This window comes from Clytia hemisphaerica, unplaced genomic scaffold (genome assembly GCF_902728285.1).
Source record: "Clytia hemisphaerica strain Z4C2 unplaced genomic scaffold, Clytia hemisphaerica genome assembly, whole genome shotgun sequence".
Taxonomy (NCBI): domain Eukaryota; kingdom Metazoa; phylum Cnidaria; class Hydrozoa; order Leptothecata; family Clytiidae; genus Clytia; species Clytia hemisphaerica.
This window is the reverse complement of record NW_027103359.1, coordinates 1044331-1059811: the sequence shown is the minus strand read 5'-3', so window position 1 is coordinate 1059811 and position 15481 is coordinate 1044331. Positions and strand designations below refer to the sequence as shown.

Below are 15481 nucleotides of genomic sequence, written 5' to 3'. Positions count from 1 at the left end.
AAAGGGTCAAAACCACCCCCCCTCAAAAATTTTCCTAACTACTTTTTATTTGGCGCAGCTTTTGGCTAGCTATAGCTCAAATTTTAAGTAATTTCTCATAGTTTTTGAAAATGTTAATTTTATTAAAAAATGAAGGTTTATTTTTTCATAAATCTCTTTTGAAGTTTTGCGGCACATAACATATTTTGCTTGCGAGTCAAGCATTGTATACAAGCACTTTCACAAGCATTACTAGCTTTGTACTTTGTACATAGACCTTTTTTCAAAGAGGCCACCCTGTTGAATAATTATGTAGTCCAGCAGAAAAACAATGATAAAACCATGCATAATTATTGCAATATGCATGATACAGTAATTATGCATGGCTCTATCAATGTTTTTATGGCTGGACTACATAATTATTCAACAGGGTGGCCTCTTTGAAAAAAGGTCTATGGTTCACCAGGATACGGTTGGTTCACCGTTTAGGTCTTTGATACGCCATACTTCAGCGGATAAAGCTGTGTTGTTGCGGTATCTTTCTAGGTTGAAGTTTGACTTGTGGCTGGTGAATTTTTTTATAAACGTACTTTCACAAAGTCCAATGTATTTCCTCTCTCCGTAGTTTAGTAAATCGCTGGTGACTGTTGCTTCGTAAACGATACTTTTCACCAGGCAGTTCTGCTGCATGGGACATAGCTGTCTCTGTGTACAGTTACAGGTCTGGTTTTCGTTTGTGTTTTCGTTGGTAGACAAAACTTTTTTGTTATGCATGCTGATTATCGATTTCATATTTGGCATACAACTGTAGCTGACCTTTATACTGTTCTTGTTAAAGATTCTATTGAATTTGTGACTTCTGGGGAAGTGCTTTTAAAAAAGATTCACCAGCCACAAGTCAAACTTCAACCTAGAAAGATACCGCAACAACACAGCTTTATCCGCTGAAGTATGGCGTATCAAAGACCTAAACGGCGAACCAACCGTATCCTGGTGAACCATTCGCAAATCCAAAGCATTTACTCCAGATACCAAACGATGCAATTTGTGTCTTGCCGAGAAATTTGAGATCGCGAACTATCCTGGCAAGAACTTACTGAATAAGAGATCAGAAATTATTGCCAAATGTAGACACAGACGAAAATTTCAGCTTGATATCTTTGAACCACCTGATGACGTTCAAATGTGACGTCATAAATATTTTTTGAAGACAACATATTGTATTTTATTTTCTAACGTTATCTCATTTCACTGAAGATTGGTGCCTGTGCACCATGAAACTCTGAGTTTGAAACAAAGATATTGTGTCAACTCTTTATTATATGTAAAAAATAAGCTTACATTAATCCTAGATAACCAAGGGTATGATCCTTTGCATCAAGAGCAGATATTGCAGAATCGATCTTGGAAGCATTCTTAGTGATCAATGGAACGGATTCATTGATGTAGTCACCAAGGCCTTTCCAATTTTGATCTTGACAGAAGACTTTGACTGCAGTTACAAAATCCTCCATTTTTCCAAAAATTGTCCGCCGTCGTGATCAAAACTGGATCGCGGTGTAAGTAAGAAAAAACTTTTTCTTGGAAATGGAAGTAGTATCTCCACCGTTGTAGTATTTTCAAGATTGTCAACATGGACTTCATAAAGTTAGCACAAAAGAGCATTTCAATTAAAGTGTTTTCGTTGTTTCATCAAGCGTATATCTGCGAACTGTTTTCTGGAGCTGTTTCTGTCCGCCTGAGGTAGCTCTCAACAATAAAATATATTTTAGGTAAGGTGCCAACTCGCCATTGAACAGAAATTTCAGCCAAACACTAATTTTATGGAAATTATAGCCACCTGAATCTTGACAACTGATAATCATCTCTTTTTACTCCCAAGTAAGGTAAGCCAAGTTTAAATTACTTTAATTTATATTCTGTCACAATCTACCTCACGTGGGACTTTAAATTGAATCTTTTTTCCCTTACATACCTACCGCGTTTTGAATAAGATTCCCGCCATTCCATCCCAGCACCCAGGTCAGCCAGATTCTCGTCATTTTTCCAGCATTTTTCCTGAAAGCAAGCCGACATGAGATTTGTACCAGTAAGGGTTTTCATTCAGTCAGGCACATCCTGGCAAATGAACGGGGTGAGCATTTGCATGGGGTATTCGTCACCCAGTGTAAATGAGATAGGACGTCTCAGGCTAAAAGCGTGAAAAGTGAATAGAAATGAACTTCAAACTGAAAAAGGGGAAAAAGGAAGAAAACAGGGAACTTTATTTTTTCGTTAAAAGTTTCTTCAATCTTCGAAGACAAAATTGACCCATGGAAAAAAAATTTCATCTATGCAGTTCTTTGAAATGAAGCAAAATATTTCCAACCCGGTTCAATTAAACTGGGTATTCGGCGCTATTACGTCACTTTCGTTTTCAACCCCGTTCATTTGCCAATGGTCGCAGGTGAAAAATACCCCGTTCATTTGCCAGGATGTGCCTGACTGTTATTTAAAGCTATGGAGGATCTTTTGTTTACTTACAAAATTACCTAATTTTCCAAAGCTCATTTCTCAACTACTCAGACTTCTGGTCTTTTTCCTGTAGAAAAAAAGACAGAGAGGAATCTTTGTGGCAGTACATATACCATCAGCAGCAAAAAGACAGTACTAAAGTAAAAGGCAAAGCCAAACAATTTAATTTGTTATTTTATACGAACCAAACTACCAAAAATAGAGGGTTGGCTGGTCGGCAAAAAAAAAAGAAAAAAAAAGTAGAATTTCACCTATAAAATCACCTAAAAAGGCAGCAAAAATTACATCTTGAGAATAAAAAGACACAAAAAGGAGGACCCTCCCGTCGCTCCAGAAATGTCCAGAGCAAAAAGTGTCGTTTATTCGTGCTCCGGAACATCGGAAGATTCTGGAGCACACTTTCGGTGTTCTGTTTTCTGCGATTGGTCTGCACACCGAAACTCCAGAACGTTACGGTGCACTGCCGGAGATGTATTAAAAAGAAAAAGCCAACTCATGGGTAGTGAAACCTCACGTTTTTTTATTTTTTCGAAATTTCGACCAGTGATACTTTCTAATATAATGTGACAAATTCAATTTCATTAATGGCTGAACCATCATCCTCAAAGACTGTAATATGTTATTAAAACATCTGCATATTTCTTTTAACCATGTTTAAACGGTTTTAAACGGTGCTAAAAACCACTTGCTCTGGAAGCACCGGAAGAGCTCCAGAACTTTCTGGAGAGAAAAATAGTGTTTTTTTAATTGCTTTCGGAAAACTCTGGATGTTTCCAGAGAGCTAGGAGGGTCCTCAAAAAGGTTGAATTCGTGGATAATAAAATGAAAAATTAAACATAAAATTCTCAAAAACTTGGAAAAGCTACCAAAATTTTGAAAATTTGGGAGTCTGTAAAGCAATGAAAATAAAAATGTACTACTACACAACAGAGTAACAAAATATATATTATTTTGATTTAGATTTTTTCAATTTCAGGGTCAGTGTTGCGCCCTTGATAAACAACTATAATCAAATTGGTCTCGCCTAATCAATAAATTCAATTATCAAAGTAATTGGTAATGACCGAAGTAATCAAACTACAGCCTATCAATTAACAATTGAACTTTGCGTAATAGAATTTCAAAAAACTTTTGAGTCAGTGAGTATTTGATACAGTAAGTTTCTTAACAACCTTTCAATAACCAATCAATTACTTTGGTTGTCCCCAGTCCCCTTAAGACGATAGAAAACTGGGCTCATTAGAAAAATAGTTATGAGTAAAAACCATACATATGGCAATAAGCAGCTAAATTTTTGTCAATCCTGTATCCTCCGTTTAGTACAGTTCTAAGCATTCTTGTATATTTCCCGTCTAACGATTTTGCAAGAGACTTTAAAAATGCCCATGATTCTGACCCATAAAAGGAGGACTGATTCAACTGTCTGTTTGAAGACTTTGACTTTGATTTTCTTGTCAATATTGGCTTTCCTCACATTATTTAATGGATTGAGTGCACCCCAGGCTTGTCCAAGGCAGGTGTTCAGATCCTTTTCTGTTTTTGTAAAACTACCCAAGTATTTAAAACCATTGATCATCTACCTTTTCAATGTCACTTCTATCCAATGATCTTAATGGAGTGGTTTCATTTGAGTTGACCATCGTACTGATTGACAGGTCATCGCACATTTTTATTGGGCAAGATAAACTCAGATTTTGACGCACTGCTACAGGAGACATTTTCGATACAACCAAAGGTATTCAATACAATCAAAGGTATTCAATATGATCGAAAGTAATCAAAAAGTAATTGAAATGATCGAGCAAATCGAATGCCATAATTTGGAGTTGAGTGAGTATTTAATTACCGATAAAATCGTTAGGTGGTCACTGACCATAAATCTACCAAACTAATCATTTCAATATGGGTTCCACAGAGTGTAGATGTCTTGAATTTGGAAATTTGGATGTCAACATTTTGGGATAGAATCACTGATTAACAACTTTAATTTTCCAAATGCTTTCCATGATAGCTTTGCCCTGACAAAGTTTCCTTCTTTGTGCCAGAATCCCTTAAATTCAACTTTTAAAATGTCACTAAAATTGTGAGTATTCAATTAAGTTTGACTAAACATATTAAATTTGACAACAAGAAATGTTTGACAAATTCATTTGAAAACTTGTTCGACAAAATTTGACAAAAACAAGTGGTGGCATAAACATTATTTTTGTTCGGCCTAATGTCTGAAAATATTGAAGCTTTAAACAGAATCTGGAGTTTTTTTAAATATTCAACATGTAAACTATTAAGAATCCTTGAAAGATCTGCTTTCTCTTAATTACCTTCTTACCTTACCTTCTTTTTCCTTTCAGGTAGACTAACAAGATACTATTAAGAATTATGGGTAAGCTTTTTTCTGAATTATGGGGAGTCACATTTTATCATTTTGGGGATGTAAAAAATAAAAAAAATCTAAATTTTACAAGGCCTTTCTGGTGGATTACAATTTCTATATAATATTTTTATAACAATAAGTTAGTGGCCATAATCATTTTTATTTTATTATCTTTTCTAGGTTCATCAAAATCTGGATGGGAAAAGTTCTTCAAAGAAGCTGGTATTCCAGGGAAATTAGTTTCTGAGTAAGTAGAGGAAAATGAAGATGGTGAGGAAAATCAGAATGTATTCTCTCTATGATGATTGAAAATAAAATCAATTTGATACATTTCTTTTTATTTTCGCAAATACAATGCTTATTACTTGAAAATAAACCCTTAATAAGTGGACTAGAGGTGGTTTTGAAAAGATTTTAGCGCCTGCAGCGCGTATCAACCACCCACAATGGTTACCCCGAAGGCCAAAACTCAATTCCTAAGTCAAAAAACGGCCAGTGAGCAAAGTGCTTGGAATTTTGCCTGACCTAGTAGATTACCAGGCTATTCTATGGTAAATTATGACCCTGTCTATATAGATTTCAAATATAAAAGGTGCAAAATTTCACAGGGGTATATATTGTATTTGAGCTCTTCTGCAAAATTTTAAGATTTTAACATTTGGAACTTTATTTTGCCCAAATGACAATATTGGGAGTTTATGCCACTATACTAAAGTGACTTTCTTTATTGGTTTTAAAGCATACACATTAACCCTTCTTCCTATCATATTTTGGAATTTTAGTCTTTGAAATGACTTGGTAGATGCCACCAAAATCTACTAAATTCACGAGCTTTTTATCCCCAAGTAAAAGAATATAATACAAATAGAAAGGCCTTGTTTAGCCTTGTGTTGAAATTTATTGATTATATTTTCTAGTTATGCAAATGTGTTTTGTGACAATCGAATGAGACTTGATATGCTAGAAGAACTAAACAAGGTACCAACTTATATATTGATGGATTTAGATTGCGTTTGTAATAGTTTCAAAGAATATTGTCAGCTTTAATTTACGTTAAATCTACTTTACAATGTATAATAATGTATAACTTAGTAAAAAGGTCTTTTGAAATTCTTTTTAGAAACCTCATATAATTAGTTATGAGCTTAATGAAGTAGTTTCTTTTGGTGTTTTAGGAGGTACTTCAAGAACTTGGAATCAAAGCTGTGGGAGATATCATTGCTATCCTCAGATATTCCAAGATTAAACAAAAAGAGGTAACATTAACAGTGTAACATTAAATACCGCGGCTTATCTCGCAGGATAAAATCAAAACAATTATTCTGAGAGATTTCATCACAAAGTGATTCTAATGCATAGCTTAAATTGATAAAATGTAACGTTATTATAAACATTGCTGCATTTCTTTAAACGCAAGTTGAAAACTATTTCAATATATTTTTGAACATTAATCATCAATTTCCCCCAATTTTTTCAGTTATCAAGGAACCGCTCACCATCTCCTGATGTAGAAGTTATTACTAAGAAAGCAGTTCCCAAGGCAGCCACATCATCCAATAAGATGGCAGCTGCTGGTCCTAGAATACCTCCAAAATCTTCTAATTGTAAGTCGGGTTTTCAGACAAATTTGAATTAAATCAGAGGGCGGGGGTCGTTACTAAAATCTGAGACATCATGTTGTTTAGTATTGAGGTGGTATACCGGAAAAAACTTTTCAGAAAATATGGTCTCGAGAAAACATAATTTGTCCTGAGAAAAACAAAATTGGGTAGTCTCTGTGTCAAAATGTCCCTAGAAAGTTTAGTACATGTGTACTAAAATACCACTTGTCTAAAGTGGGGTAAATTTTTAAAAACTTAATTTTAGTATACATATATGTCAGAGATTTTAGTACCCCCCCCCCCGATTAAATTTTGATTTCGAAAAAGAAAGCAAAAACAACAATCATTTCTGCAGTACAAGCATTTTTATACAGTATCATGAATTATAATATCCAAGCAATAGGCTTGGGTTTAAAAATATTGATTGGTGGATAATTAACTCGAAATTTTGTGTTCTATCGCAAATCTTTAAGATTGATAATATTCTTTAATATTTTCTCTAGTATCGATGACAGTGAAAGCATCAGACTCTACATCATCATCTAGCTCCAAAAGCAGCAGCACCAAAACAAATCGAAAAACTTTATCGCAGCGTTTCAACGAATACGAGAAAGACGCAAAACAAAAGAAAGTTGAAAATGAAGAACAAAAGGCTGAAGAGAAACAAACAATTAAACAAACAACATCGAATAGTATAAAAAGTAACACCACCACTGTGTTTACAATACAGTTGCCTTCCAAACCTCCATCCACTAAAACACAACCATTAGCTAAAAATCAACCTGCAGTCAGCAAACCACAAGCTCAACAAACAGTTCGACCTCAAAAAGTTACTCTAGTACCAGGTAATAAATGTATTTTTTTGTAAAGATAACAATGTCTCTTTTTGATCAAGAAATGGAAACCCCTGTGTGCAGTATCTCAAGAAATCAAACATCTTTATTTCGCCATGAACGTTGTCAGGCAGTCTGCTGTAACAATAGCTTTCTCCTGAATTTGATTTATTGTCCCAATTGAAAAGGAGCTAAAATCAAGATTCTATACAACCAAGATAAGCCATAAAGTCTTAAAAAAAAAACTACTGCTGTTAACAGTTAGCAGTTGACTCAATGTCACAAATTTTGTGAGAAAAGTGTCTTATTCTATACGGAATCCATGATAATCATCGGGACCTATGATAACTTCTTTGTTCTATATAAAGCAAAAAAGGGGATCGACCATGGAATAGTAATTAACCAAAAATTCTTTCCATAGCGCAAGGAAAGACATTGAATCGTAACAAGCAGTCGACATCAATTTTCGATCGATTGGATCGTCTCACTAAAGGTTCGCAAGAAGCTTCTACTACTACAACGTCATCAACGTCAACGTCTAAACAAAAGACTGAGACGACAAAAAAGGTTTGATCATTTCTTCTGATCCGATGCTTGGTGTAAGATTGTTTAAATAAGATAGTTTCAGGTTTAGAATGGCACATGCTATAACCTTTTCGGGAATCTATATTCTACATCTTCGTTTAGCAATTCAGAAAATTAAGCCTGTCTCAAAAGTATGTTGGCACTTCCTTTTTTAACGATTTCTCAGCACCCATTTATGCTATGTTAAAAAGCTGTACACCATTGGAAAGATATTTTCAAGGAAAATGATCTAAAAGATAAAAGAGTGAAAAATTGGAAAAAGAAGAAAAGAAAAATTATGAAGATAAAAAAAGTGAAGATTTTTTCCACTGGTTCGAAAATCATGACATACCTTTTAGAATATTTGAACCTTGCTGATTTTAAATATGTGCTTGAAATTTTCGTATCTTTCTTAGAAAAAATTTACAGCAATTTGAAATTGGTCCATCTTTGCTGTCTTTGATCGTTTCTTGCTGTTTTAGGTGTAAAATGTTTCACATCTTCGTTCTTTCTCTCACAGACTGTTACAGTTGATCCCAAACAAGATGTGTTCAGTCGGTTAGGAACTTTACAAGATGATGAAGCAGAAGAATCTCCGCCTCCTAAAAATGTTTTCAGTCGGTTAGGAGGAATGTAAAACATGAGGCTGAACAAACGTCTTTAATTGGTTCCGGGCACAATTACATCTCGCGTTGAGTTTTCTTGCGCTTTCAGAAGGATAAAGGAAGAAAGCTTGAAAAACATTGAGATTCATCGATTACGCGACGCTCTTTGTGAGAACCAACGACAAGTAAAACAGTGATATCCTGGTTCTGTTGGATGGGTTAATGCAAGTGCAAAGCACTGGTTGCAAAAAAATGGATAAATTATTGATGTTTTAGGCAGCTGTCAAGGCTTTAAAGCGTGAAATAATAAAGGGAAAGTTTATCATTAAGGGATGTATAGAATATTTTGGGATACCTTCACCGAACTGCCACCTGCTGGGATGAACATATCTTCATGATCTTGGATTATAATAGCTATAATGAATTATAGCTAATTTTATACTTTTCAAATATTTTTATTTGCGAATTAGCAATTCATCAAAGTATTTTTATATTTACATTTTTATTCATACCTGTTTTTATCTATAAATACTGCTATTTAGGATAATTCTGTTCAAAATTTTACTTGTATCATGTGACTTCTGTACCCTGTTAGAGCCTTGTGTGTTCGACCGATAGATTTCGATAGAAAACTATCTCAATTCAATAAAAATTCGCATGGAGAATTTGCTGAATCAAAATGCCGTTCATTTTTGGCTCAAAGTTTTAGATTTAAATTTTTGTTGGTGTTGAGTTTAAGCCTCTTTGTTCTTGCAGAAAACTGTGCTTATATATTTAATGCTCAGATAAGTTTTGTTTTGTGAACACAACCAAAAATTTGTTCGTGAAACAAACAAAAGTACTCACTTTCTGTATAGAGGTCACGTTGATTGTTATTATAGACAATACTCAAACACTACAAGAGTAAGTGGTATGTATGGATATGATTAGTTCAACTGGTAAGGCTTTTATCCCTTTTATTACGAATCTACGAGGTGTTTTCAAGCTTTTCAAATGGTCCTTTAGATTTTGAAAATAGTAAAGACAAGTCACACTTTTTTTATATATGAACAGTTTTATAAGAACAATGAGGCTCAAAATCACCAAAAAAATAAGAACAATTTAAGAACAATGCTGAGCCTGAAATTACTCAATTTCAAGCAATTTAGGGGTTAAAGTATCGTAAAAATCGGGTATAGCGCCTAAAATATCTCAATTACACCCTATAAATAACAACAGGATAAAAAACAATTTGAGGCTCAAAGTGCCAAAAAAAATAAGAACGGCCGAGCCTCAGAAAAATGTTACTGGTTCTTATAAAAAAAAGTGTATGTGAATACACATAGCATGGGTTATTTTGATCATTCTTTAGAACAAATTTGGTGACGGAATCAATGCACAGCTCAATGATAACATTCTAAAGACATACGAAATGCTTTAAAATTCTTTAAATCATCCGCTTAAGATTATCTTTTCAACGAGGTATTACTTTTAATTATATCTTTTCTCATTCAAGAGTAATGTATCAATGTGCGGACTGCCAATTTTTTTGGAACAGACTAAAAATGTTCTTAACATGTTCTTATTTTCACCATTTTGTGAGCATTTCTGTTCATGAACATTTTAGAGTCCGCAAAGCCTTAAAATGTTCTTAACTTGTTCTTAACATTTTGACCATGAAAGCCATGAAATAATGTTCTTATATAGTTTGTTCTTATAAAAAAAGATTTTTACATTTTTTAGATAATATAAAAATTCAAAAAACAAGTATGGCAAGTGTTGTGGTATACGTTGTGTTTTCAATCATGGCTTTCTTTTCATGTGCCACCATCTTTGTTGTAATGTCATCCAAATTTCAACACTCGTTCCCACTCTCCTTCCAATTTGAATCTGTTGAAACTATGGAAACACAGGTACATATGCTTAGAGATATTTTCCAAATAATTTCATCTGCTTTGAAGGGGGCCCCCAGCGGTTTGCGTGATTGCGTGAATGGGCTTTAGAACATCCAAAAAATTTGAAGGAAATTGTGTGTTTCAGAGTCCGCAAAACCTGATTTGAACTTGTCCTTAATTGTTTGCCTATCGAAGCCTGATGTTCTTATAAAGTTTGTTCCTAAATAAATAAATAATATATTTCCTTGACAAGTTAAAAATGGTACATAACTCCGAGTTTCATGCTCTCCTAGCAATCGTCAGATGTGAATAAAATCAAAACATACTTCTCTTTTTCTACAAAGGTTAAAACATTGAAAAAAATGAAAAAAAATGATAAAAAGTTAAAAGGTGATAAAAATGATGCGTGCATATTAAAAATTAATTTCTAATTGTGAAATAAAATGCTATGGTGGATTCAGAGGGACCTTTTTAAAGTTTTTTAATAGATATTTATTGACGTGTCTGCAGGTTGAAATCAGTTCAGTTCTCTTCTTAATTAGTTTTTGTTTTGACGTAATGATATGGTATTTTTCCGTTAAACATAAATTGCAAACTCTACCACCATTGTTGTATGGGCGGGCTCGGTCAATTATCTTCTTAAAGTTTGTTCTTATTAAAAAATGTGTATTTTGATTTCTTTTACCTTCAGCTTGATGAAAACAGAAGAGAAGACGTTGAGGCTGAATATTTATTAGATGATAAAGAAGGAGAAAAAGAAGTAGAAGAAGAAGAAGAAGGAATTGATGAAAAATGTCCTTTTGGCTTTGATTTCTTAAAAAGGTTGGCCGTCGTTTTGTAAGAGATTTCCATTTTTGCACTAAGATTCTTGTTAATTTTTCTTCCGGAAACTGCCTAACTTTCCGAAACTCATTTTTCAACTACCCAAAAATTTGGTCTTTTTCCGTTAGAAAAGTGGCAAAATAATGTTAGTGTGGAAATGGAAATCTTATACAAAACGAACATTTTACAATCTTTTTTTCTTTTCAACCATTTGGTGTTATCTTACTCAGATAGTTTACTGAGTGATAAATCATTGGGCCTCAGTCTCAATTTATGCCATGTTAGAATCAAAATAATGCTAGAAACTTAACAACAAATCAGTATTTTAGTTAGAATGCTGAAGTTTATGGTTCGGGAAATTATTCGCATTTTCATTTTTTTAAATCTAGGATAAAGATAAAGCTACCAATTATGAGCCATTCTTTTGGTTAAACATTGCGTGTTTCTACCAAAAAAAATAGTTTCGAAATGACCCATATCCAGAAAATGTGAACATATCCTTTTTTTGCCACACAATTTAATAACAAATAAAACAAAACTTAATCCGAATAAGCTCATCTTCTTGGAACAACCTCCGAAACAACAGACTGAATTTGAAGCTGCAAAATCATACCAGTATTTAAAATGATGATTTTGTAGTAGCGTTATACTAATGACAATGACTCGATAAAGAAGTCGAAATATAAAAGAAGATGAGCTTATTCGCAATAAAGGTCATAATATTTTGATAATTTGGGTTATTTTAACGTTTTTCAAGATTTAAAGTTCCGGCGAGAAAGTCGATTTTGGGCTATCTCTTTAATTTAATCGAATATTTCAATTCGGAAGGGGTTGGCAGACTTACAGGCTCTATTTTGAGCATTAGTGGACTATTTTCTAACTTTTGGATCCTCAGATCCTAAGGTCCTAAGTATTAAGTCTCATGATAAAACTCAGAGTTAAAACTCTACCCTTCCAACCTACTTTAGAGCACTTACAAATCGCTTGTGGTTCAAAAACTTCCTGGTGTATTTCTCTTTTTTCTCAAATATATGACCTTGATTGCGGATTAAGTTTTGTTTTATGTGAACATATGGTTTCAATTTTTTAGTATCTCAAACCCTTTTAGGGAATCGGAGGACAAATCCGCCTATTCACCGCCAAGACTTTTATTACCAGCCAATCGTCATCAGAATTTCTCTGGTGCTGTATTCAATCGTGATTTGATTTGTCTTGACACACTGGATGCTAAAGATGGACAATGGGTTGGTTTCTATGAATGCCATGGTCAAGGTAGAAATCAGGTAAAGATATCTCGAAAAAGATGAGACTTGTTCTGTCAAATCTAATCAGATTTAACGCTAACATGTCTAGGCTCCTGCTCATCCTCTAGCGAAAAAAGTTTCTATATAGGAGATATATCTATAGAGGTTTGCGAATCAAACTGTAACATGTCATTTTTTCTACAACTCAGTTTTTTATAGAAATTTGACCCCTTTTTCATTTCTGGTAGGTCAAAATTGTCAGATAGATAGCCTTGATTGACTGAAATCGATTTCAAAGTTTTATATACCAAATTTTAAGCTGAGCTTTCCTCTATAGAACAAAAAAATATTCAGCTAGATGACATATCTATAGATTTTCATTGGTTTCTATAATTGTGTAGATGATTACGTTTTCACAAGACGGCTTGATAGTGACAGATAATGGTCATTTATGTTTGGCCATCAAAAACCTTGTTTCAGAAGAAGTCATTTTGAAGAAATGTGATCATCTAGACGAAACACAGGTAAAAGATTTATAATATCCCTAAAGTTATTAGAATTTACTCTAAGGTCCCGAATAGTAGTATGGGGGTCCAAATAAAAGGGGGGTCAGAATTTGTACATACAGAACGGGGCTACTGAGAACAATTTTGCTTGTGATAGCTGAAAATATTTTCAACAACGAAAAATAAAGGTAGAAGGAGGACTCGCGTTTCATTCCGTTACTTTTATCCCCACTGGCTGAAAAAAATGACCGGGTCTGTGGGAAGGGGATGTTTGATAGTGGAAATAACTTTTAACGCAACAATCATTCATTTACACAATGTAGGTGTCACTATCCATACTAAGGCCATCTTTTCTGATTCTCTTGACCTATGAGTTGAAAAGTACAAATTTAGAAATCGCGCGTTTTAGATTATCACAAAGGCTAGCAAGAAGAACAGTCAGAATTTATTAAGTTTTTCCACATCACAGTTTAATTTAATATCGTTTTACATTCCATCATTACAGATCTGGTCAGTACAAAGTAGACGTGGTTGGTTGATGCCAATTGTCAAAGCACATTACTGTTTGACAGCTCCTGATCGAGAGTTTGATCCTGTCAAAATCTCAATATGTAAATTAGATTCTGAACAACAAAGATGGCAACATTCTATTCAAGAAGTTTTATCTTTATGGATCACCGGCTCATTCCACCAGCATTTCTTCTCAAATCGGAAACAGAAAAAGAATCGAGCTAAAGTCAACAAAGTTCTTTTACATCAAACACCACAACAATCGTTAGATGGTAATATCCTTTTTGGATGAATGTTTCTTTGTTATTGTTTTGAAAGAATGGATATTGATTTTGCCTTGGCACTGGAATTCTTTACCGACTTTATTGGGCATAAAACATGTTTTTGTCTGCCTTACATGCATTATTGGTTAGTTGGCTTGCTTGGCATAATCACCCTGCAAAATTGAAATGACATTCTCGGGGGATTTAAAGCTTTCAAGTTTCAGAAACTGACCAAGTTTTTTACAAGATCTGAGACTGGAAATGCTTACGAGGACTTTAGTTATTGATAAAAATTGTTTTAGTCGAGAGGGAGGGTTACTCAATCAGTCGGCGGGTACACGAGTCCAGGGTACACTTTTTTAGGCTCTGAAGGGGTCCCAAAGATTTATATCAGCCAGGGTCCACTTTTCAAACTCCAGCAGCACGTCCTCATCGGCCTTTAAGGCCGTTGCCCCCTCACCCGGCCGGGGAGTACATAATTATTTAGAATCCTAATTCGTTTTCGTAAGATTAAAGGTTTTGTTTTTAAATAAGAGTGATATTGTTTACTTACTCATCAATTTTAATTCACAAGCTTTTTCACATTGGATTGACACGGATGTGGGGCAAGATTGGTCGGAAAAAGGAAAAGAAAAAATTATGATAGTTTTGAGTTTGACCGACTGGATTTGATTTCAGTCTGACATAATGTCCGAGTGACTAAAAATATTGATTTGCAGCTCTGTGTACATAGGCTGCTTACGTAGTATATTCTCGCCAAGAAAAAGAGCATTCTTGTGTTTGAAACACACCCACGGGGACCATATTGATTTTCACCCGATTGACAATTGATCACGTCGTGTTTTTATTTCGATTTTCTCATATTTATGATGTATACATCACCATAGTTGCCTATCAATATTCGATTCAAAGTAATTTATTCTGGTTCTTTTCATGTGTATTTCGACTGAAATTATTATTGAAAACTAGATAATACGTTTAGGGGTTTTGTTTTGTGTTTCCGTGTTTCCCATTTCATATCAGACACATATTTTATATCAGGACAGTGTCTGCTTATTGTTATATTATGCTGATACAAGCGAAAAAATGTTTTTCTTTTCCTCTCTTTGACCAATCTTGCTCCACATCCGTGTCAATCCAATGTGAAATTGAGCGAAAAAGCTTGCGATATAAAATTGACGAGTAAGCAAACGATATCACTCTTATTTAAAAACAAAACCTTTAAGCTCGGCATGATTATTCATTTCTTCTGTTTATATTTATTTATAGTAAACGCCATTTTGTGGCTTTTTAAATTTTTTATTAAATATTTGTAAATTCTAACCGAATTTTAAACAAACTTAACCCCCTTCGATATTTGCACTCCAACAAAATGGCGGTACTTGTTTATTACGTTGCTAGGAAGTAGACACCCGTTTGTTGCTATGTAAACCAGACATTAAAATACCAAACGTTTTGACCAATGAGGTTTAAATTTATTTTTTTGGTACCACATTCAAAGTATTTTCTTAATGGGAAATACTCCCACGGTTATGGCCAACACTTCCCTGTCTGATAATTTCATTCATACCCACGTTATAGGTAGCCATCAAAACCGGGGGTAAATGACAGTTATATAAACTTACGGAAATCTAATAGGCTTGTGAAAACACGAAAGGTGAGTGGTTGAGGCTAACCAACCTATTTTGCGTAGGGATACGTACAAACTTTCGCGAGCAGAAATTTTCGCGAGGGCGAAAAATTGCGAAATTCACGACATTTACTTTCGTGAATTTAATGGAAAAATATTTTT

At 34.1% G+C, this 15481-nt stretch overlaps 3 protein-coding genes across 4 annotated transcripts in view; 2 read left to right on the top strand and 1 right to left on the bottom strand.

Moving 5' to 3' along the window:
• Nucleotides 1–1638, bottom strand: part of LOC136822367 (COP9 signalosome complex subunit 3-like) — a 59590-nt gene extending 57952 nt beyond the window's left edge. The window contains exon 1 of the mRNA XM_067078608.1: nucleotides 1321–1638. Coding sequence (XP_066934709.1) covers nucleotides 1321–1493 — 173 coding nt within the window. The 5' untranslated portion in view covers nucleotides 1494–1638. The remainder of the gene's footprint in view (nucleotides 1–1320) is intronic.
• LOC136822412 (uncharacterized protein C19orf47-like) overlaps nucleotides 1–9034 on the top strand; it is a 136333-nt gene extending 127299 nt beyond the window's left edge. The window contains exons 2-10 of one of the 2 annotated variants that reach the window (XM_067078679.1): nucleotides 1840–1865; nucleotides 4845–4876; nucleotides 5048–5089; nucleotides 5785–5845; nucleotides 6043–6123; nucleotides 6345–6471; nucleotides 6972–7313; nucleotides 7723–7868; nucleotides 8386–9034. In XM_067078679.1, coding sequence (XP_066934780.1) covers nucleotides 5064–5089; nucleotides 5785–5845; nucleotides 6043–6123; nucleotides 6345–6471; nucleotides 6972–7313; nucleotides 7723–7868; nucleotides 8386–8502 — 900 coding nt within the window. In that variant the 5' untranslated portion in view covers nucleotides 1840–1865; nucleotides 4845–4876; nucleotides 5048–5063 and the 3' untranslated portion in view covers nucleotides 8503–9034. Of the gene's footprint in view, nucleotides 1–1839; nucleotides 1866–4844; nucleotides 4877–5047; nucleotides 5115–5784; nucleotides 5846–6042; nucleotides 6124–6344; nucleotides 6472–6971; nucleotides 7314–7722; nucleotides 7869–8385 lie in introns of both variants that reach the window. The other variant, XM_067078671.1, reaches the window with a different exon arrangement.
• A 1309-nt stretch (nucleotides 9035–10343) lies between these two features.
• Nucleotides 10344–15155, top strand: LOC136822197 (polypeptide N-acetylgalactosaminyltransferase 3-like). The gene is made up of 5 exons (XM_067078443.1): nucleotides 10344–10362; nucleotides 11036–11166; nucleotides 12275–12449; nucleotides 12812–12934; nucleotides 13422–15155. Exons 1-5 carry the CDS (start codon nucleotides 10351–10353, stop codon nucleotides 13716–13718), a joined length of 738 nt encoding a protein of 245 aa, XP_066934544.1. The 5' UTR covers nucleotides 10344–10350; the 3' UTR covers nucleotides 13719–15155.
• Nucleotides 15156–15481: the final 326 nt, after the last annotated feature.

Excerpts from the sequence above, each read along its gene's own strand:
- LOC136822197 (XM_067078443.1), top strand. Across the intron at positions 12,450-12,811 it reads ATGGTCAAGGTAGAAATCAG|ATGATTACGTTTTCACAAGA; the intron begins GTAAAGATATCT and ends ATAATTGTGTAG. Across the intron at positions 12,935-13,421 it reads ATCATCTAGACGAAACACAG|ATCTGGTCAGTACAAAGTAG; the intron begins GTAAAAGATTTA and ends CCATCATTACAG.